Consider the following 23646-nt stretch of genomic DNA (forward strand, 5'->3'; position numbering starts at 1 on the left):
GCACCCCCTACTGAGGACCTGGCCCGCAACCCAGGCGTGTGCCTTCACTGGGAATTGAACCGGCGACCTTTTGGTTTGCAGACTGGCACTCAGTCCACTGAGCCACACCAGCTGGAGCTGATTATTGATTTTTTTTTAATTACACAAAAAATTGTTGAAAATCAGAAATCCTGAATAAGGAATAATTTTAAAAATTATAATTCCCTAAAATTTAACTTATCTGGAAAATTCATGGTAACATTTTGTTATCCTCTTGGGAAGTATAGATATAGAAACTGCAGATCATCATTTACATAAAAACAGAGTTTCATGCTGTGTTTTTATTTTTATGTGATATTTAACATCTACAGAGAATATGTTTTGTGTATGTAAGTTATGAACTTCACCAATGAACTAAAGAGCTCTAGGGTTTCCGGGACTGGGGAAGCTTCTCCGTGTGCTCCCCGATTCCCCGTTCTGCTTCTGTCCCCTCTCCCAGGGAGACACCGTCATTGTTCCCTTGCTTTTTAAAAGGGAAGTTTACGTTTACTACATTTTTAAACTAAGTTAAAACTAAGCTTTAAACTAAGTTTGTGTTTACTACATTTTTTGTTTTACTATACAGCATATTTTTCAGTTTTGCTTTAATTTTGTTTTTTAGTTTGGCTTTACTTTTTACAAAGTTGAATGTTCATAAAGATGGTATATATTGTCTTTTATAATTTGCTCTTTTTCAATCAGTATTGTTTCCAGGATTTGTCCCAGCTGTTGCACTCATTTCTACTGTTGTAGAATACTCCATCCTGTGAATATGTTTACTGTAATTTATTTATACTGTTGATGGATATTTTGGTTTCCAATTTGGGGCTATTTCATAGAGTTCTGTTGTGAACATTCTTGTACATATTGCTGGTGTTCATATTTAAGAGTTTTCCTAGGGTTTCTACCTAGGGCTGAATCTATCCATCTCTTTCATTGTGAGTGCTTCTGTGTCATAAGAAATCTTCTTCCAGCCTGAGTCTCAAAGGTATTCTCCAATTTTTTCCCCTCTAAATAGGAATGGTGGGTTAGGGTTAATACTTTGCCTTACACACACAAGTTTTTAAATTTGGAACCTAGGTTAAATATAGAATTTAGTCTAAATTAAGGTAGATTTAGATTAAAATAACACATCTAGAATGAAGTTTTTTTTTTAATGGATGAATTAGGAATCTAGTTATACCAGTGTCTTTTATTGAATTAGTCCCTTCTTTCTTCAGTGATGTCTGACATCACCTTTGAGACTCTTTCTGGGGTGTGTGCACACGAGCGAGGAACATTAAATGGTCAATAGTATATTGTTATCCGCTATTTCTATGTACTATATAGAACTACATCAAAATATTAAATGTTAAAATATTAAGTAGATTTTCATATCATTAAGTATATCACACATCAGCTTTTGGTGTTTTTAGCAGACCACTGTATTCAACCCCTCTTTGTTATATTGTGTTCATTCCTGATTCCTCTCCAAGAAAATGTAACCAGCTTTCTCTCTATCCTAGAGATGCAAGTATGAAAGCACATATTTTTGTATAATCCTCTATTTTTTATTCTGGCAAAATATCCAAAACAAAAATTCCCATTTAACTGGGTTTTTTGTTTTGTTTTGTTTTTAAAAGACATTTTAATACGTCTTGTTTAATTCATTTAACCATTTTTAAAAGTACAGTTCAGTAGCATTAAGTACATTCATGTTGTTGTATAACCATCATCGCCTTCCGTTGTACATAGAAGCTTCTAATTTTAATGAGGTCTCAATTTATTTATTTTTGTTCATTGTCTGTGCTTTTGGCATAATATCCAAGAACACCTTGCCAAATCGAGTATCACAGCTTTTACCTTATATTTTCTTCTAAGAGCTTCATAGTGTGTTTTTTTGTTTGTTTGTTTTTGTTTTAAATCACAAGTTGCCAACAGCACTTTCATCTTCTCAGCACCCTGTTCTGCAGCTTCCTTGGCCTTTTTGCCAAGATGCCAATGAGCTGGGCATTGGTGCAGGCCACGAGAAGACTGGCGAACACCTTAAAGTTCTTCTCTGTGGTGACCCTGGCTTTCTACTTCTTGTAGACGTTCCACGTGGGCATGACTGGTCCTGTCAGCTGGGTGGCCAGCCTGAGTTCTTCAGCAGAGCTGTCTCCCTTCTTGGCGGCCGAGGGTCTCCTGGGGAAGAGGATAAGCTTGGAGCAGTTCTCCTTCAGCCGCTGCCCGTTGCCCTGCGGGGCTTGGTGGACTTGTTCCACCTCTGTGGATCCACTGAAATCCCTATGGTCCCCTCTGGTGGATGGTGCAACCCCTTCTGGCTTTGGTGTGGTGGGTACCTCCCTTTGGAGGTATCTCGCTCTGGTCTGGATGGGTCTGACATGCTGGGCCTTGCTTCTGTAGATCTTCCACACAGGCTGGTGAAACCATGTGGAAATGCCCCACCTCCAGGCCTTGTGGAATTGGGATTTAGGATCATGCCTTTTTAGCTTGGTACCCTGGTTGCTGCCTACGGGCCTTCTCTGAAGGAGAACTGCCACCAGAAAACAGCTTTATAGCTTTAACTCTTAAACGTTTATGACTTCAATCTGTTAAGTCTGTTTTTTAAAATGTGGTGTCAACTTCATTCTTTTGTGTGATCCCTTTTTAATAGAATGATAGTGTAGTGTACACACTATGGTCCTGTATCTTGCTTTTTTCACTTAATAATGTATCTTGATCCAACTAACTTACTTACTTTTCGTTTTGCCCTCCAATATTCATTCAGTCCAAAGGTGTGAGCTTTTGGGTATGGCTACCTTAACAAACAATTAAGTTAAAAGACAATCAGATAGGAATATTAATCCCAGGAACGAAAACTGAGCTTATTACTGATCCAAGATTATATAGTTAACAAGCGGCAGAGCTAGAATTTGGACACAGGTATTTTCGACTCCGAAGAGGGCTCTTTGCCATTAATAGTTCTCTGAGAATAAAGGGAACCTTTAATCAAGAAAGCTTGAGAAAAGCTGCATATTAAATCCCTCTCTTGGAAATTCATAGCTTGAATTAGCATATTATGAGCTCGGAGAAGTCAAGCATTAAAAAAGAAACCTGTTTAATTTTCTTTAAATGTTAAGACACTACTCGCTCAAGGGAAGAGTTTGCTTGGCATCTTTAACAATACCTGGAACAGTTCTCTCGTAACACTCTTATGGGAAGTGCCACTCAAGTTTGGGTTCTTTCTTGTATCCAATCTCAAGCAGCCTTAACTTGGTAAAGAACGGAAGCAGCCTGTAAAATTACCCAACAGACCAGGCAAGTAGCTTTTTGGACGTGAGGGTCAACTTATACCCCCAGGTCTACTTTGAGTCGATTCAAAAGGACAGTTGCTTTACCAGAGGTGAGTTGTATGTGACTGCATTTACTTTCTCTACAGGACAGCTTTCTCTCTAGAGAAACCGAAAGTTGAACATTTCAAGGAGGATGGAAACTGACAAATGCTACTGAGAATTCAAGTTAAATAAGAACAACAGGGACATTGACTTTGACAGTCACTCGTGATCTGTACAAGAGCATTCCCGTTGCAGTAAATACGAATGGGCCAAGGAGAGAAGTGAGGAAGGAGACAGTGATTATATCACTGGAAGGAGACAACTCTTAAATCACAAGGGATCATATCAAAAATAGGTGTTACAATAGGTAACTGTGTTCTAAGAGAGAACAGGCCAACAAACATACACTTTGTCCCTAATGCACATCTAAAGAAATGTCACTGTATAGTTTATGTATGTGTACCTCCTGCCTGTAGACCCAGGCACGCATCAGGAGGGCTGTGATCCATCACTGTGCGGATGCTGGTGAAGGGAGCACAGGCAGTGTCCTTCCTGTAGCTGTGCTCCTGAGGATGTTGGCGGCTGTAACTGAATATATTTCAAGCTGGAAATAGTGTAAGACTCATAGTTGAAGGTGTGTATGTGTGTGTTACTGCCTCCTGCAGTTTCCAAATAATTGACCAAGCAGGTCTTTTTCTTCTGTACTTTAAAAAATGCCTTCTTGGTGCTTTTCCACTATTTCTGTTTGTTAGAGCTCTGTCTTCAGTATTGTATTTTCCCCTTTCCACTATTTTTGAAAAGTAATTTATTCAGGAACATTTTTACAGGAACATCTTATAAGCTCTCAGTAAGCTTCCTCTCTGCCGTCCATAACTTCTTGGTGTGTAGTATAATGATCTACCAGTATCTTAAGTTGAGGAGGACGAGTTTCTTACATTTGTTTGTAGATGTTTTTGTGGTGTCTTGTTGGCACTGTTACTTTTATCAATCAAGTAGATCCTTGGGGGACTTTTATGGCTCTTTTCTCTCTTCTTACACTACCTAAAAATATCAACTTCCAGTGTGTGTTTCTGACCCATCATTTCAAAAATTGAGCGTTTCTTTTCTTTTTGCCCTCCCAGTTTATAGCTGTGCTTTATTTTCTATCCGCACTGCTATAGTCTGCCAGAGGAGATGCAGACATTCTGTGTTGGTGAACAAAATTAATTCAGCCTGCAGATCCTTAGATTTACAATTGATACTGAGATAGTACTGGGGCATGATAGAAGCCTAGGACATAATAATCATCGTATTTTGCTTTAATTGTCTAGTAGTACAGGTGCACATTTAAATAGGCAAGCCAAAATAGTTCCGTGATGCAGGCTACTGATTAGTAATAAAAGCAGAAGGTATATTATGTTGATGTGTATTTTGCTTTGAATAAAGAAGTTGTAATTATTAGGTAGTCGTATAGTAAGATTGACCAAAGGAAATTCAGTAATCACTGGTGTCTGGCCTTTCATTTTCCAAACTCAGAAACTGAATAAATTTAGATAACAAGGGATTCTTGCTTCTATAACATTGGGCTAATTGTATAAAGCACAGACTCGGACTTGGCCCGTTAACACAATTTGTTTCATATTTCAGAACTTCTGATTTATACAGTCATTTATTTCTGATTCAGTACTTCTTAATTATTTTGGTTCAGAGTCCCACTTTGTTTTTGTTTTCTGTTAATTTTTAGTTTTTAATTACAGCTTACATACATATTATATTAGTTTCAGGTGTATAAGAAAGTGGTTAGGCATTTATGTAACTTGCAAAGGGCCTCCCCCGATAAATCTAGCACCCACCTGACACCACACACAGTGATCACAGTAGTTCTGACTATATTCCCTGTGTTGTGCTGTACATCCCCGTCACTTTTCTGTAACTGCCGAGTTATACTCAGTCCCTTCATCTTGTCCACCTATTTCCCCAAGCGGTCAAAATGTCCTCTGTATCTAGGAGTCTGTTTCTGTTCTGCTTGTCCATTTATTTTGTTTCTTAGATTCCACATACAAGTGAAATCATAAGGCATTTATCTTTCTCTGTCTTATATCACTTAGCCTAATACCTCTAGGCCCACCTATGTTGCAGATGGCAAGATTTTCATTCTTTGTTGTCTGTCAGTAATATTCCATTATACATATATGTATACCACTTATGTATCAGTTCTCCCCTTGTTAGACACTTAGGTTGCTTCCATAGCTGGGCTGTTGTAAGTAATGCTGCAACAGACATAATGGATGTATATTACTTTTTGATTTAGTGTTTTGGGTTTCTTCAGATAAATACCCAGAAGTGGAATTGCTGGGTCCTTCTTTGTCTCTTGTTATAACCTTTGTTTCAAAGTCTATTTTGTCTGATACAAGTATTGCTGCCCCAGTTTTTCTTTCCCCCGCCCCCACAAAATATCCTTGTCCATCCCTTTCAGTTTGTGTGTGTCTTTTGATCTGAAATGGGTCTCATGTAGACATCATATGGAAGGGTCTTGTTTTGTTATTCCTTCAGGCACTGAATGCCTTTTTTTTTTTTTAATTTCTTTTTAGAGAGAGGTGGAGGGAGAAAGAGAGGGACACATCAATGTGTGGTTGCCTATTGCATGCCCCCTACTGGGGGCCTGGCCTGTTACCCAGGCCTGTGCCCTGACTGGGAATTGAACCTGCGACCCTTTGGTTCACGGGCCGGCATTCAATCCACTGAGCTACAGCAGCCAGGGCTTGAAATGTGTCAGATATATCTACCTACTGGGGGGAGGGGGGGACAGTTAAGCCATGATACTAGTGATACTATGCTATTTTCCACTTTTGATTACTGAAAGAGAAAGACTTACATTCAAGGTGAGTTGAGGAAATCTCATGAGGGTTTTTGAGTCTGTCTGGTTTCTTGGAATGATGGCTAGGTACTTTGGTAAGGTAATGCCTTTAAATCTAATTTCACATTTGCTCCTTGATCACTGTAAAAATTTTGTTAGTTGAATCTTTGGATTCTAGTAACAGAACATAAAGCCCAGTGGTTTAAGTATTCATAATAGTGAGGTGTTTTTAGGACTGAAAAGTCCGAGTTCACTGATGGCGTAAACAGAAGGCCCCGTCGGATGCTGCTGGTCCTGAATGGTCCGCCTCGGATCATGTGTCATCTTTGGTCAGGATTTGGGATGAGCTAGAGCTGGGAATAGTCCCGTCCAAGTCGGGGTTCTGCCCGCAGAGGAAGGAAGTGTGTACGCTGAAGAGCTATCCAGCAGGGTCCTCGGCAGAGTCGCACTTGCCTTTCTGGAATGCTGACTGTTGGGGGAAAGGAAGTGTGTCTGTGTGTACTGCCCCGGAGTCTGTGTCTGACAACCTGCTGCATTCAGAAAGCCTGTTTTTTTCTCCTCATAGTCTTCTGGGGATTAATTAAAGGTCACACACCTTAGTATACTGCCTAAATATTTGTCACTCAAATGAAATTTTAGGTGCTTGGTGCTTGCGTCTTCGTACGATACACTGCCATCTCCTGTTTTTATGAATGTTATCATAAATATAACTTCATATGTATAAAATAGGAATGGCAGTAATGATAATTTTGTCACAGGGTTATTTTGAGTATTAAATGAGCTAATTTGCTTAAAGCATGTAACACAGCACTCTACATCTATAACATGGTCAGTTAAACTAAGCAACTATAACTTCTTTAGAAATTCACATTTTGAGATTTCAGAAGGTTGGTGGTATGCGGGCAAGTGCTGCTGGTGATTTTTATGTTTTGATCTGTGCTGAGGTAGTTTCCTAGGAATCAGACCAGCCCTGAAATGTCGTGTCAGCTGAGACTTTTGGTTTCTAGGTGACAGTACCACAGGAGGAAACGGGACTGGCTCTCTCCCTTCAGAGGAAAAGCTTCCAGTGGGAATCCATGGTGGCTTCCTCAGCTTTCAGCTCTCAACTATTTAGGAAAAATGAGCCCTGGCTGGCGTAGCTCAGTGGATTGAGCGTGGGCTGCGAACCAAAGTGTCGCAAGTTCGATTCCCAGCCAGGGTACATGCTTGGGTTGCAGGCCATAACCCCCAGCAACCACACATTGATGTTTCTCTCTCTCTCTCTCTCTCTCTCTTTCTCTCTCTCTCAGTAAATAAATAAAAAAAAGAAAAAGAAAAAAAAGAAAAATGAAATGAGAGATCAAATACTGAGAGTGGAAATGTACCCTCTTTCTTTTCTTTTTTTTTTTTAGTAAAGATTTTATTTATTTTTAAAAAATTTTTATTGTTACTCCATTACATTGTCCCAGTTTTTCCTTCTTTGCCCTCCTCCGCCCAGCCCATGACCCATGGCATAGATAGCAGTGTGGGGTTTGTCTGTGCACCCTTATATTTTCACTGTCAAAGGACGGAGTCGTTCCAGTGTGGAGTCCATGCTCTGTGAGATGGGAGGGCTTTTAACGTCAAGACAGCAGAGCATCTCATTTCCACTTTGGGAACGTGGAGCGCCTGGATGTTGCTGACTGCTGGTGCTTTGGGGCGCGTTGATTAGGTGAGCATTCGTCTGAGTGGCAGTGGTCTGTGTTCAGAGGACTCTGCCTTGGGGTGTGACACCCAGCTGCCTCTGCTGCATATATGAGCTACCTGAGTTGGGATTTTGGTGCCCCGTCGGGTGCCCACCACTGTTAGCAGGCTAGGTGGTCAGCTCAGCGTTCATCCCATTCATAGAAATTTTGATTCTTGTCCCTCCTTCATTTCCTTTGCCCAGTGTGTCACGAGTTCTCATTGTTTTTTCTTTCAAAATGTAGTTAATAACTGCATTAACGCCTGTTTCCATTTCTGATTAGCCCAGACTTTGTCACCTCATGCCTATAAGAATACTGTTCGGTTTCCACAAGTCCCGTCTCTTCTGCACCTTCATCTGCACGGAGTAGTTTTTACCTGATTGACTTTTCAAAAATATTGTATCATTTTTATGATTTTACTCCACTAATAAAAGTAGAGATTTTAAATGAGATTAAAACTCCAGCAGATAAAATCCTACAGACAAACCTAGAATCCGGGTCCACCGTATTTTAACCCACTCACTAAACAACATAATCCTTCAGTTACTGTCTCTGTGATTCTGTTGACACAGAGAGCCCTGGTTCTGCTGATACTATTCTATGTACCCGTGCGCTCTTCCCAGAGGGTGAAGATAGTGACTTGTATTCCTCTTGGATTTTTCCCCCTTCATACTTTGTCCCTCTCACAAACCAGACTCCTTTAAGATCCTCAATAAGTAGATGTGATTTAATATTTTATAACCCTCAAAATATTACTCTTGAATATTTCAGGTCTTTTTTATAGCAAATTAGTTCACTGAATTGGGGACTTTTCTGACAACTTCCTTTTCAGTGTATTATAATTTTTTTCAACCTAAATAAGTAATTGGCTTGATTATAGTATAAATTTTCCATTGTTACTTTAATAAAACCTTATTATTTTGGATTTAACAAATGAAAAATTTGTGAAAAAATGTTTTTGATCACATTGCCCCTGAGCTTTGGCCTGTCTTTTTAAAAATGAATTTAAGCCCTGACCAGTGTGGCTCAGTCGGTTGGATGTCATTCTACAAAGCGGGAAGTTGCCGGTTCAATTCCTGGTCGGGGCACATGCCCGGTTTGCAGGTTCAGTTCTCAGTTGCAGTATGTACAAGAACAACTGATCGATGTTTCGCTCCCTCTCTTTCTCCCTCCCTTCCCCTCTCTAAAATCAATAAGCATGTTCTCTGGTGAGGATAAAAAAAAGAAAAGGTTACTAAAATCCCCTCTCTTTGCCCATTTGTGGAAGGCTGATCCTTCCCCCTGCCCATTTCCCTGTAGAGTTCAGCCAGAACAATGCATGGCAGCAGAGTGAACGCAGAAGCAGAGAATGAGAATTGGGCTATATTCTATTTAAGCCAGAAGTTAAAGAGATTTACAAAAAAGTAAGGAATACTCTTCATCTCTCTAAATTCTTTTCTGTTTTGGAAAATAGCTACTTTCTTTTTAAATTGTTATTTATGTTCACATGCAATGGTTTTATTGTGTTTAAATGACTTTGTGGCTAAATACTTTGATTTCTAAGAAAATAAATATCATACCTCTAACCCAAAGGAACAAAAGCTCTTAAAGGTCTTCTATTTTAAGGGTTTAAGTGGTCTCAAGACCAAAAAGTTCTCGAAGTGCTGGTCTAGGGCAGTGTCTGTGCAAAGTGGGAATAGCAGTCGCTTGGTTTGTGGGGTGGACAAGAATGCCGTCATTGTATGGCTGGAAGGCTGGCACACAGAACACGGTATGGAACAGTGCTCGCTGTGTCTCGGTTTGGCATGATTTTTAGCAGGATATGTGTTATAAGCACTTGCTGGTAAAGCAGCTAGAAATAGATATTTGATTTTAGAGCAGTTACTAAAATCCAGTGTGGTTCTAAGAATCTTAGGGTGTAGAATTAATAATGTTGTATATGAGAAATTTCTGGTAGCTTCGTCTTTGTTCTATTAAAGCTTGGGGGAATGTATCGGATTGGCCAAAAAGTTCGTTTCTTTTTTTCCATAAGATGACGCTAGTAGTGCTTAGTTGTCTTTAATGTCATTCGAAACCATTTTGTTAGATTGTATTGTGACAGCTGTCATATCAACACACATTTAAAAAATACATCAAAATTGGTGAATTTTTGTGTGGCCATTTTAATATTGAAGATAAAAGAAAATATGCAACATTTTTGGCATATTATGCTTTTATTATTTCAAGAAAGGTAAAAATGCAACTGAAATGCAAAAAGACATTTGTGCAGTATACGGAGAAGACGCTGTGACTGACTAAACGTGTCAACAGTGGTTTGTGAAGTTTTATACTGGAGATTTCTCTTTGGACAGAGCTTCATGGTTGGGTAGACCAGTTGAAGTTGAGAGCGATCAAATCGAGACATTGAGAACAATCAGCATTATACCACAGGGAGAGAACCAACATACTCAACAATATCCAAATCAGTAAAGTTACTGGTGAAAAGGAAACACGTATCTTTTATTTTATGGAAAAAACTAAACAGACTGTTTGGCCAATCCAGTTAAAGAATTAGTGCTTTTTGTAGTGACCACATACAGTATTTCAGCTGAACTGGTGACCTGTGCTCATACACCACTAGTAAAGTCTTCAAGTCTGTTTTAGTACATTTGGCTAACCTGATTTTGGTATGGTCTCAAATGCATGTGTTTAGTTTCTTTTTGCCTTTTACTGAGAATTCCTTTACTTCAGAGCGTAGTGTTGTTCTCTTTTTTAATGTGCACTTGGAATATCTGGAAACACACACCTCAGTAAGAGAGCCTGAGAGAAGACACATTTCTGTTGATGGTTTGAGTCAGGAGTGTAGGATAGGGAGGAGGCTGTGAAATAAGTCAGATCTGGGCTTTGATCTTCTAAAACCGGCCAGCCTGTCCACCCTTTTTCTTGGAATACCTTTCCCTTCCTGCCTACCTTCTTCTAGTGCCCAGAGCCTGGACCCCAGTCTGTAGTAAAATGCTAGGATCTCTGTTTGCTTTCAAAGTGTTGATGAGGCTTCATTTCTTTGTGTGGTCAAACCAAAGAAGAGAGAGAGGTATGGGCCAGGCCTTCCTCTTCACCGTCATAATTAGCAGTGGAAACCTTTAGACATTTTTGAAACAGCTGAATGCTTATTTTTATGTGCTTGTAGAGAAAAGAAGGAGCTTGTGGGTTGGATCCTAGCAATGGCCAAATTTTTAAAAAATGTCCCCATGTTGCCCTGGCTGGTGTGACTCAGCGGATTGAGTGCTGGCCTGCAAACTGAAAGGTCACCATTTCGATCCCCAGTCGGGGCACATGCCTGGGGTGGGGGCTAGGTCCCCAAGGGGTGTGTGAGAACCATCTGATCGATGTTTCTCTCCCTCCCTTCCCCTCTAAAATAAATAAAATCTTTAAAAAAAAAATTACCTGCGTCGTTAAATCAAGCAGAGACTGTACCCCTATAATGGCTTACCTGTATCTATTTCTGCAGGTCCAGTATAGGTTTTACATAAATCACTTTTAAGTCTGTCCATATTTGGGTGATTAAAAGAAGAAAATTGATTACATTTTCAGTAGCCTGGGAACAGTGTCATCTTTGTCAGTGCTAATGACATGCTAGTCATCAGCCCAGTGAAAGACGGTTATTTGTAAAAGGATATTTCTGGTAATATCTCTATTTTTTTTTAATAAGAAAAACACAATGTAAAAACCTAGAATCTTAAAACAATAGTTGGGCCTCCATGTTCATCTAGGCCCACAGAGTTTTCCAGGGACCAGAAAGATGGCCAGGCTTGCCCAGGAGAAATCAGCCGGCTGGTCGGCGTGTAATTAAAGGCAGGAAGTGGAGCCTCCGCACCCCGAGTCTGTCATCCGGTTTGGGGCAGCTGAGGAGGTTAACTTGGGAGGCTCTGGAGTTAGGCTGCCCCTGTTCAGAACTGTACCCGACTCCTCATCTCAGATAATGGTGATGACCACCACGCAAGTCCACAATTCTCCAAACCAGCCACTGTGCACACTCAGAGTATTTCTGCTCTTTATTTGGAAGCAGACCTGACATAAACTGATACGAGGATATTTATAACCTTAATTTATCTTCCCTAGTATGATTATTCAGATGCTTCACTACAGAAATACTAATATTTGGTTATAAAGTACTGCTCCAGACCCAAATGAAGTGTTTTTCTTTGTCGAATGCAAAAAATGCTGAATTCTGAAACACGTTAATTCTCAAGGTAAATATTTGGATAAGGGGTTGTGGACATGGATGACTTAACCTCATGGAATGGTGATAAAAATTAAGTGGTCAGTAAAATGTTAGATATTGTTGCTATTGCCACCAGCAAAATCCCAACACTCCACTTGGTTTTATTTATTTATTTTTCCCCATTTATTTTTAGAGAGAGGAGAAGAGGGAGAGAAACATCCATCAGTTGCCTCTCCCACGCCCCTAACCCTAACCAGGGATCTGGCCCACAGCCCAGATGTGTGCTGGCCGGAAATCTAATGGGCAACCTTTGACCTTTCAGTTTGCGGAATGATGCCCAACCCACTGAGCCACACCAGTCTGGGCCCAGCACTCCAGTTTTTGAACTATAACATGGGTATCTATCTGCAGTTGACTTGAGCGCTACACAGGACCTAGGGGGCCAGTTCCTCCCCCACACCGAGCATGCAGTGGAAAAGTCATGTGTAGTTTCAGTTGTTCCTCAGTATCCGCAGGGGATTGGTTCCAGGACCCCCCTGCAGATACCAGAATCCACAGGTGATGAGTCCCTCATACACAATAGTGAATGGCAGTGCATACATACAGCAATACATGGTGGGGCGCCCAGCCTTGGATTGAAACTATCTACTCTTTGTGATCTGTGGTTAGTTGACTCTACAGATTTGCAACTCCTGGATACAGTCGACTGTGCATTTACTGAAAAATGTCTGTGTTCAAGTGGACATGTGCAGTGGACACCTGTGTTGTTTGGGGGGCTGCTGTCTACAGGTGTGTGCCGGTGCAGTCACTGGAACTTTATGCAGTGATGGAGACGTTCTTTATCTGGTCCTCAGCGCAGTAGCCACCAGCTGTGGAACACCTGAAATCCAACTAATGTGACTGAGGAACTGAATTTTTAATTTTATTTAATTTAAATAGGCACATGGGACTAGTGGCTTCATGTTGGACAGCATACTCTATAATTCATTTGAATTCATGTTCCATTCAAATTTGACCTTTGCTATTTTTGAAATTATCTCTTCCTGTTGATTAATATACAGTATGACCCAGCAGATTATTTACTGGCTAATTAACACAACTAATGTGAGAGAGAGAGCTAGTGTTTCTAAGTACATCCTAGGCTTATCATCAGCTCACAATGAGTAGTTCCTTCTGTTTCCAGGGTTTTTTAAAGACTCAGTAGTAAAGTGCATGTACTTCTACTTATATTGACACGGGCAACCTCTAATGAAATCGACTTAAGTGATTCATAAAATATAAGGCATCTATGCCAATAAGTCCCTAAACTTAGAGAATTTTTAAGTGGCAGAAAGTAAATATTTTCCCTGGTAAATTTTTCTCAAAGAAAAACCACATTATAAAGTTGTTTTAGGATAGCAAAATATTCTAACCCATTTGGTGTTAGTAACAAAATGTACATAAGTTCACGTTTGTTAAGCAGATGTTCTTTTCCAAAAATGATTTTTATACACACTTCAGATGTAATACTATATACCATGTCAGCGTTTTTATAATCCCTGGAGGCTAGAAGGGGTTGTCAGAGTCCGTCTGCCAGAGCACAAGGTGCAGTTCTTTCTAATGTTATTTTCACAGGGGCTTTGAATGGTCAGTGGCATGAAACACACGCCGTCTTGACCTATGGGATTCCATGGTTTGCCTTTGATAAAAAGACAATAGAAATGTTCCCATCTTCTCCAAATCCATTTGTTTCTATTGAAGTTAGACACCAACAATCTACCCTCTTAGTTCAGAAGGTTAAGTTTGACGAAAAAGTGTGAAGCATTGGTAGATACTGCTATTATTAATACAGACATGAGAATTACTAGACAATGTTCATGTTCAAGTTTTGTTCATTGAACCTAAAAGATTTCTCTGTATATAAAAAAAGTGCATTCTTATATTGTCAAGTCTTCCATGTCTTAATTTTTTTTTAATTAATTTATTTGAAGGAGGGGAAGGGAGGGAAAAAGAGAGGGAGAGAAACATCAAAGTGTTGTTGCCTCATACACGCCCCCTACTGGAGACCTGGCCCACAACCCAGGCATGTGCCCTAGACTGGGATTCAAACTGGCAACACTTGGGTTCACAGGTCAGCACTCAATCCACTGAGCCACACCAGCCAGGGCTACATAGTTAAGTTTTTAAAAAGAGCAAGTTATAGAAGAACAGGTGTACTTCCATTTTTTTATGGTGTACATTCTGTAGGCATAATTCGTATGGTAGGATGCATATACCTGACTGTAAACAGTGTCTGTAGGAAGTGGGAGTGCAGAGAGGAGGCACTTGTACTTTTGTTTTTTATAATTACTGTTATTGGAATTTTTACAATGAACTTAATTACTTTTGGAATTTTTAAAAAATGAAAATTGAAAGTGATTTAAAGTAAAATTAATTTTAATCCATGTCCTGTATTTTCCAGGAAATTTTTTTTCTTACGAGGACTTTTTGTAAAACTCCCATAATGGTAGTTAGAATTGAAAATATATGGGAATCCAAATAATACCATGAAATAAGTTCTAACTTCTAATTATATGATATTTCATAGAGTTTGCATTAGAAGTCAGCTTTAACCTGATTTTCTTGTATCGATTTACTTGGAAAATAAAAACAAAAACACCTGTTTAGTCTAGAAGAAACTATTAAACATCAGAACACTTTCTTCTGAAACCGTGCATTTAGTTCTTTCTGCAGGGGGTAGCGTGCTCACTGCCAGGATATGGTGATGAGACCTGGTAGCCTGATCAGCCTCTTCGTAAGGTATTTTGCACACCGTCAAGCCCTCACCTTGAAGAACACACTGAAGGAAGCCAGTGACTATAAGGCGGCCCGCCCCAGAGAGCAACACGCACAGAGGGTCTACGGAGGGCGAGCAGTTTTCGCAAAAATGCTTCTGACACTTTTAGAAGTCTTAAGCCACGAGTCTCTGGAGTCTCTTCAAGCGAAGAATAAACACTAGTATTAGACCGTAAGACACCAAATTTGGGAAAGTGATGACACTGTATGTGAGAATACAAAGGTACAAAAAGGCCAGGTCATTCAAGTAAAACACCAGCCAGAGTTCCTCGGGGGGACACAGGCTGCTTATGTTTTTATAGCTCTGGAGTCTGGAAAAAAATTTTAATTGCTTTTCAGAATGCCTACTAGCCCTTAACCATATGAAAAGCTGCTCAATCTTTAATTAATTTTTATTTTTAAATAACACTAGAAAATTAATTAATGCAAATGAAAACCATATTGAGATCCCAATTTTCATCTGTCACATTGGTAAAAATTCAAAAGTCGGGCAGTGCTCACTGTTGACGAGACTGTGGAAAACTAGAACTTGACCCACTACAGATGAGAGGTGAAAGGATTTAACCTCGGGGGGGGGGGTGGAGTGGGGGGCGGTCGGGCTACATCTGTCAGATTGCTTGTGCAGTTCCTCCTCAGTCCAGCAATCTCAATTTTAGGGAACTTAATTCTACAAAGATACATAATCTCATGTGTGTAATGCAGACAGATTTACAAGTCTCTTTATTTTAAAATTGTTTGTTACAGAATTTCTGGAAACAACCACAGTGTCCATCTAAGAGATTTGTTTAAAAAAAAAAAAATAACACCTGGTGTACCCACACAATGGAATATTATGCAAATGTTTAAAGAAAAATGTTTGTCCACATATTGATACAGGAAGGTGCCTAGGCTCTGCACTAAAAGGCAGGGTTGGGGGAGTACAGAGCTGAGTATTTAATACTCTACCCTTTGTAGTAAGAACGGTGAGAAATCACATGCTTGCACATTCACTCCTGAAGGCTCTACAGAAACTAACAGAGTGGCTCTCTAACGCGGATGGAGGCCTGGTGAGCGTTCTCCCTGTGCACCTTTTTATGTGCTTCAGATTTTAGTGCCATGTGACCATATGACCTCCCCCTCATTTTTTAAATCCTCATCTGAGGGTATGTTTTCATTGATTTTAGAGAGAGGGAAAGTAGGGAAAGGGGGGAGTGAGAGAGAGAAACACTGATGATCAGTTGCTTCCCCGTCCATGCCCTGACCAGGGACCACACCTGCAGCGTTTTGGTGTACTGGAGACCCTCCAACTAACTGAGCAACCAGCCAGGGCCCAGGGTTTTGTTGTTGTTGTTGTTGTTGTTTTGTTTTGTTTTATAATTGAGAATATGTTTCTTCTGAACAGAGGTCATTTGTTTTCAGATTTTAGAAAGATCTGGGCAAAGAATATGTCAAAGCAAGAAAAATATAAATGGATTGGATCAGTTTCCCTAATGCATGAAATGTACTGCCTGAGGTGTCTCTTGGTGGATAAGCCCTGTCTGCGTCACTTACAGACTTTCCTTTACTCGGCTGCTGATGTGCTTTCTTTTAAAAAATTTTAATTGAATTTATTGGGGTGACATTGGTTAATAAAATTATACAGGTTTCATGTGAACACGCTCCAGTACGTCATCTGTATATTGCATTGTGTGTTCACCACCCAAAGTCAAGTTTCTTCTCTCATGCTTTTAATTATGTCACTGTCTCCAGACTTTGCTGTGCAAAAAGGTTTTGCTTTTTTCAACCTTTTTATTATGTAAGTTTTCAAAATAAAAAAAAGCAAGAATATAATGAACTCCCATGTACCTATATTTCCAGCTTCAATACTTAAAAACAATTTTGCCTTTTTTAAATGCATTTATCCCTTTTACCCCACTTTCCTCTCCCTCCCGGAATACTTTAAAGCAAACCTTAAATCATATAATTTCACCCATAATACTTCGGTTATATATCTCTAACAACTGAAGATAAAAAGACATTCTAGACCAAAATAGCTTATCGTGACATTTTATTACGTATCCTGTTCTTAGGCAGATAAAAGGAAATGTCTCCTCTCCATTCATTATTCTTTCCCACTTCACTGGGATCGTTTCCAGTCAGCACACAAAAAAGGGGGTTGAGTATCTCCTGTGTTTAAAAAAATGTAGGCTCTCCCGTATCCTTGTTTCCCTCCAGTGGCTGTTCTCTTCCCTACACTCTTCAAACACCTGTCTCCATTTCCTTACCTTGAACTTCACAGCCAGTGCCAGTCTGACTCCCATCTCCATCACTAAGACTGTTTTTGGTAAGGTTACCGTGACTTCCCATTAAATAAATTCAGTAGACACTGTAGTTCTCATCATACTTGACCTCTCAGCAGTCTTCAACACAGGTGACCTCCAACTGTCTCAATACCTGAAACCTAATTTTTAACCTTCTCCAGCCATCCGCCAGCTGCTCTGCAGAAACCTGGGATTCCTCCCCTCCCCCCACAATCACCAAGTCTTAATTTATTGTGTCCCTCATTCATCTACCTCCCTAAGGAAAGCACCCCCCCCACCCAATTTTGGGCTAGGATCTACCTAATACACTTTAGTATCCTGTAATTGTCTTTTTCCCCTTTATAACATTTTTACACTTATATTCACTTGCTTATGTTAATTTTTTGTTTTTTAATTCCTTCGAATGAAATTTTATTTGTTTAGAAAAGACATTTCAGGCAGGGGCCAAGACAGTCTTATTTGTTGTTACATCCCCAGTGGCTGGCAGCATGTCTGTCTGGCACAGAGGCATCATCACATATTTGCTGAAATGAACACAAATTTATTTAGCAAAATCCCTAACAAACAATAATGGGTAGTGAGTTCTGATAGTCAGGCCATGCAAGGGAGCTGAGGAATTGGCAGTAGGATTGAGAGAACTAGCGGGGTGGGCGGTGTGGAGGTTGCAGGTCTCACTGTTAAGTATGGGACGTAAGAGAAGGGGTGTCAAGAACGCGGCAGATTTCTGGCGTTGACACCTGAGGGAATCATGATACCTACCATTCCTTGAGAAGACCAGGTATGAAAGGAAGAACAATGACTTTAGTTTCAGACCTGTTGGCTTTGAAGAACTTCCTGTGGGACCCCGAGGTGGAGAGAACCAGTAGGCAGTCACAAGAATGGAAATGGAATTCGGGAGAGAGAAGCTTCACTGCATCACTGTAAAACCAGTGAAACGATATTGGTCATTCAAGTGTAAACTGATAAAAGTTTGGTCACTCAGACTTTTTATCATTGATATGGAATTGGTAGATACTGGGTGTGGATGTTACAAGTGTGTATTGTATGTCCTATAGAAGTGGAATTTTTAAATTATCACTCAACATCCTGTGAGTGCTAATTAATAATAGCTGTGAAAACCAACATATCTCATTTTCACTGTTACTTTGTTAATGCTAATTTATAGCTTTTTCATATTAAAGATGAAATAAAGACACTGGGGTTTGTGGATCTTTATTAGACTGTAAACTCCATGAGGACTTGCTGCCATGTGATTCACTTTTTTCCTTCTATTTCTCTAGGGCCTATTCCCTGGTGGACTCCAGTCAAGTGTCTACCTTTCTGATTTCCATTCTGCTGATAGTCTACGGTAGTTTCAGGTAAGGTGCGCTCAGCGTGGGACTAGCATCCGTGGGAGGTGTTCGCCCAAGTGTCAGCGCCAGAACATACTGCTCTGTGAAGGGAAACCTGAGTTTGACAGGAAGTAGTTAAAATGGGATAATTCTGATACTTATTCTTTAATGAGGCTGCTGTTAAAACACTCTTGGTTTTGGTTGTATGACTTTGGCAATTTTTATTTATTTATTTTTAGAGAGAAGGGAAGGAGGGCGGGGAGAGAGGGAGAGGGAGAGGGAGAGAGAAACATCGATGTGTGAGAAATACATAGATCGCTTGCCTCCTGACGCCCCCAACTGGGGACCTGACCCGCAACCCAGGTGTGTGCCTTGCCTGGGAACTGATCCTGCGCTCAGTCCACTGAACCACACCAGCCAGGGTGACTTTGGCATTTTAATGTAAACATACATTGCTTAAATTCTAGTTCTGAAATAATGACTCTCATAAGCACACTCACTGGCAAGGGTAAGGGGCCTTGACAGTGGCTCTGCAGTCTCAAAGGGAACAATACAGCATTTTTTGTAATATGGAGGCATTGACATAGGTTGAGCCATATGAAGTTGCTCAGTTTTTTGACGTATAGAAATAGTTTATGGTTCAACTTACTGTTACTAGAATTATGGACATTAGCATTTACCAAGTATTTTCCTCTGTTGATCTTGGGAATGCTGAAACTGGATCCTCTTGAGGTCCTTGCCCTAGCAGGCGGCCGCAGGAATAGGGAGCTGGGTACTTCGCCCCTTTTTTCACTATCCTTTCTTGAAAGAAACTTTAGTGATTGTATAACTCAAATAGTTTTGTGGCTGATGCATTTAAAAATGAAGGCCACATGAGAAATTTTAAATTGAGAACTTGAAAGGGAGTGATGGTGATAAATGAAATGGTATAAGGATGTTGAACTGTCCAGTATTATATCTGGATCATAATGGGTACTTAGCAGAATCACGGGCTTCATGTCTCAACACTGATTAGAACAAGTGCAATACTGTTGGTAATTCCAGCATCAACTGATAAAAGTTTTAATCGTTGAGTCTTGTATCGAGAGCCCTAGATTCATAATGACTCTAAGGAAGTAATAATCAAGCCAGAGCCACTTAGAACCTTATCACATAATCTTAATATTTTGTATTGCTATCTTTTGGACAAGTTTCTAATCTTTTTTTCTTTGCATATATACTATGGCAACATTTCAAAAGACTTGGTAATTTTACTTATTTTTTCAATCCTTTCCTGGTGATATGTTTATTGATTTGAAGGAGGGAGGGAAGGAGAGAGAAAGAGAGAGAGAGAAAAAAACTGATCAGTTGCCTCCTGTGTGCACCCTGACTGGGGATCAAACTAGCGACCTAGGTGTGTGTCCTGACCAGGAATGGAACCCACAACCTTTTGGTGTATGGGATGATGCTCCAACCACCTGAGCCACACACAATTAGGGCAGGATTTGGTAATTGTAAAAAATCTTTAGACTTACAACCCTTATTCTACAGTAAATCCTCATTTAATGTCATCAATGGGCTCTGCGACTTTAAGTGAAATGACTTAATGAAGCATAACAAAGCCAGTTTTATTGTAGGCTAAATTGATGTAAACAAGAGTTAAGTTCCTGCAGCATCTCACCCACATTAAAACTAAATGACATTATTTGTACTTTCATCAGTACATGTGACCTTTTGTTTGGCATATACTTACATGCTGCATACATTTTCACAATTTAAATCATTTATATTCTGATTATTTTCACCTGACAACATTTTCCACAATCATTGACATACTAATTTTTTTTTTGTAATTTGATATTTCTATGCATTAATATCTTACTCCACTCTTGTTGGACATGTGGGTTGTCAAGGTGACCATCTTTTTACGTGTTCTTTTGCATTTGGTTGAATTATATAAGTTAAATATCCAAAACTTGAAAGACTTTAGAGAGTATAAACTGGCTGTTACTGGATGTTGTCCTACTGTTTTATAGGTAGGTTATACCAATCTAGGATGATGCAGGTTTTAAACAAAATTTTATGCTAGAAGTATACCAAAGAATTACATTAACGGAAAAGATTTCTCTGATGAACTTCCTTATTTTACAGATGAGGAAACTGAAGTTAAACAAGCTGTGGTAACTTGGTAAAGATTGCACAGCTCATTGGTAATGAGGTCTGGATTGGAACCCAGGGGTTAGGGCTTTGGTCCAGCACCTCACGTCTTCCATACTTCAGTGGTGTGTTTTCTGCAAAAAAGGAAGTCACAATGCCTTTAATTATACATTGAAATCGCCCTTGTTGAATACGTTTGTGTTTCCTCTTCTGTTTTCTGAAAAAGATTATATTAAAATTGTGGTATTTTGTCTTTAAATATGCATATATGAAGAACTCACCAGTGAAGCCATCTAAAGTCTGGGAAGATTTTTTTTTTTTAACGTTTAATTTATTTTTAGAGAGAGAGGAGGGAGAGAGGGAAACACCCGTCACTTGCCACTTACATGTCCACAACTGGGGATCTGGCCTGCAACCCAGGCATGTGCACAGCTAGGAATTGATCCAGCAAGCTTTCAGTCCCCGGGACGTTGCTCAGCCCACCAAGCCACAGCTGCCAGGGCTGGGGAGACTTTTTGTTGTTGTTGTTTTTTCTATTTTGTTTACTATTTAGTACAACTTGTAGTTTCATTGATTTTTTTCTTCTTTTTTCGGTTTTGTATTTTTGAACTACACTTGTCTTTATTTTCTTTTGTCTGCTTGCTTCGGGTTTAGTTTGTGCCTCATTTTCCAGTTCCTTAAGGTGGAAATTCAGTTGATTTGAAACTTGTCTTCTTTTTAAATATAGGCATTTAAAGCAGCAAATTTTCCTCTTAAGTACTGCTTTACCTGCATTCCACAAATTTTACATTTTAATTTCATTCAAGATATTTTCTAAATTATCTAGTGATTTTTTTTTCTTTTGACATGCAGGTCTTTTTATAATTGTGTTGCTTGCTTTCTTAATATTTGAAGGTATTTCAAAATTCTTTCTGTTGTTGAATTTCGACAACCTAATTCAATTTCACTGTAGTCAGATGCATACCTTTTGTGATTTTAGTCCTTTTAAATTTGTTGTGTTTTCCGGCCTGGCATACAGTCCGTCCTGCAGAATGTTCATGTGCAGTTGGAGAAATCAGCCTTCAACAGAGTTGAGAGCAGGGGGTGACATAATCTGGTTTGTGTTTTAGAAAGAGCATTCCGTGTTCTAATGGGAAATAGATTGTTGGGTCAGAGGGAAAGGTGCAGTAGGGAAACCTGGGAGAGACTGTTGCCCTAGTACGGGCAAGAAATGATGATGGCTTTAACTGGGCCAGCAGTGGTGGAATGAGGTATCAGTAGACTTAGGACGAGATTGCTGATGGAACGGATATAGTATGTATGAGCAAGAAGAGTCAAGGATGACCCTCAAGGTTTGTGGCCTAAACTAGATCCAAAAGTGGTGCCATTTTTGAGCTAGAAAGCTCCATAAGAGAAGTAGGCCATAAAATATCAGATAAAAGATTTGTGAAGTGGTCTACTTATTCCCCACTGGGCCTTCACGTTTCAAGTACAGAGGGGAAAACTATATCAAGTAAAACTAGGTTCTAAAAACCAAACAGATCCTCGATTTAGGAGCCTTATGTTTGCCACCCCTTGGCTGAGCTTTCCTAGACATCCTGTATTACTCAGAGCTGACACCTATCTCTCCTTGATTTTCCCCGCTGCACAGAGAAGCAAGCGTAATCACTCATCTTCAGTAAGTCCCCAGAGAGTTTGACAGACCTACAGGAAGGCATTGAATGAGGGAGCGAACAGTAACTGGAAGGAAAAGTGAAAGACTTTAAAGGGGGCTTTTTCAGTGAGACCCAGGAATTATCATTTGAGGCTGGTCTAAAATTTCTCAGGCAGCTTATTATTGGAAAGACACTTGAGTTGGAGGGGAGGGAAGATGGAATGATAGAAACTGGATTTACCACCCTAGCTGGAACAGCAATTTGCAGGACACTGTTCATCAGACGGAAAAGGACAGTGACCCTGAGAAATGACGAACAGTTCAAGCTGTCTTAAGATGGTCCCCAGCCCCTCTGCCCCAAGTCCACCCTCTTTCTTTCCATTCCTTCCTTTCTTATCCTTACCCAAGAACACTTGTAATTGCTTTTTGAGAGAGAGGTAGGGAAAGAGACAAACATCGATTCAAGAGAGAAGCATTGATTGGTTGCTTCTGTGCTTGGACCAGGGTTCGAACCGGCTGCCTAGGCATGTGCCCTGACTGGAAATCAGACCTGCAGCCTTTCCATTACGGGGACACTCCAGCCAACTGAGCCACACTGACCAGGGCTCCAAGGCCACTTTATAGTGACAGAAAATAGAAGAGTGGTTAACAAAGGCTGGTGTGCAGGAGTAAAGGGGATGGTATGCACTTTCAGTTATGAGAGCAGTAAGTTCTGGAGACCTGATGTACAGCATAGTGACTATAGTTGTTAATAATGTCTTGTATACTTGATATTTGCTAAGGCAACTATGGGAGGTAGTAGATATGTAAATTAGTTTGATTGTGGTGATCATTTTACAGTGTATACATGTATGAAAACATCATGTTGTATACCTTAAATATAGAGACTCTTTTTGACTTATGATGGGGTTACGTCCTGATAACCCCATTGTAAGTGAAAAACATTGTAAGTCACAAATGAATGCACCTAGCTACCAAATCCCGTAGCTTACCTAGCCTGCCTGAAATGTGCTCAGAACACTTAGTCTGCAGTGAGGCAGACTGATCTAATACAGAGCCTGTTTCATAACAGGCATTGAATATCTCACGTAATTTATTGAGTATTGTACTGAAAGTGAAAACAGAATGTTTGTATGGGTATGTGCCATTAATAGACACAGTTGAAAATGTGGGCCTGAAGAGTGGTTGAAGCCTTGAACTTCATTGCTGGTTGATGGGGATGTGACAGCAACAGGCCCAGCAATATCTGTCTTCTGATGAGGCTGGAGAGCAGCTGGTTTTTACTGACTGCTTCACTTTTGCACCATTGTAAAGTCGGAAAATTGTAAGTTGAACCACCATAAAGTTGGAAACCATCTCTATACAGGTTTTGGTTTTGTTTTGTTTTGGTCAAAAATAAACTTAAATATTAAAGATTGTT

General features: G+C 39.9%; 1 protein-coding gene across 1 annotated transcript in view; it reads left to right on the forward strand.

Annotated features, from left to right (window-relative positions):
- SPPL3 (signal peptide peptidase like 3) overlaps positions 1-23646 on the forward strand; it is a 71741-nt gene that overhangs the window by 15189 nt on the left and 32906 nt on the right. The window contains exon 2 of the mRNA XM_045843445.1: positions 18407-18484. Coding sequence (XP_045699401.1) covers positions 18407-18484 — 78 coding nt within the window. The remainder of the gene's footprint in view (positions 1-18406; positions 18485-23646) is intronic.

This window comes from Phyllostomus hastatus, unplaced genomic scaffold (genome assembly GCF_019186645.2).
Source record: "Phyllostomus hastatus isolate PE091 unplaced genomic scaffold, TTU_PhHast_1.1 phas_contig_1162, whole genome shotgun sequence".
In the NCBI taxonomy this organism is placed as follows: domain Eukaryota; kingdom Metazoa; phylum Chordata; class Mammalia; order Chiroptera; family Phyllostomidae; genus Phyllostomus; species Phyllostomus hastatus.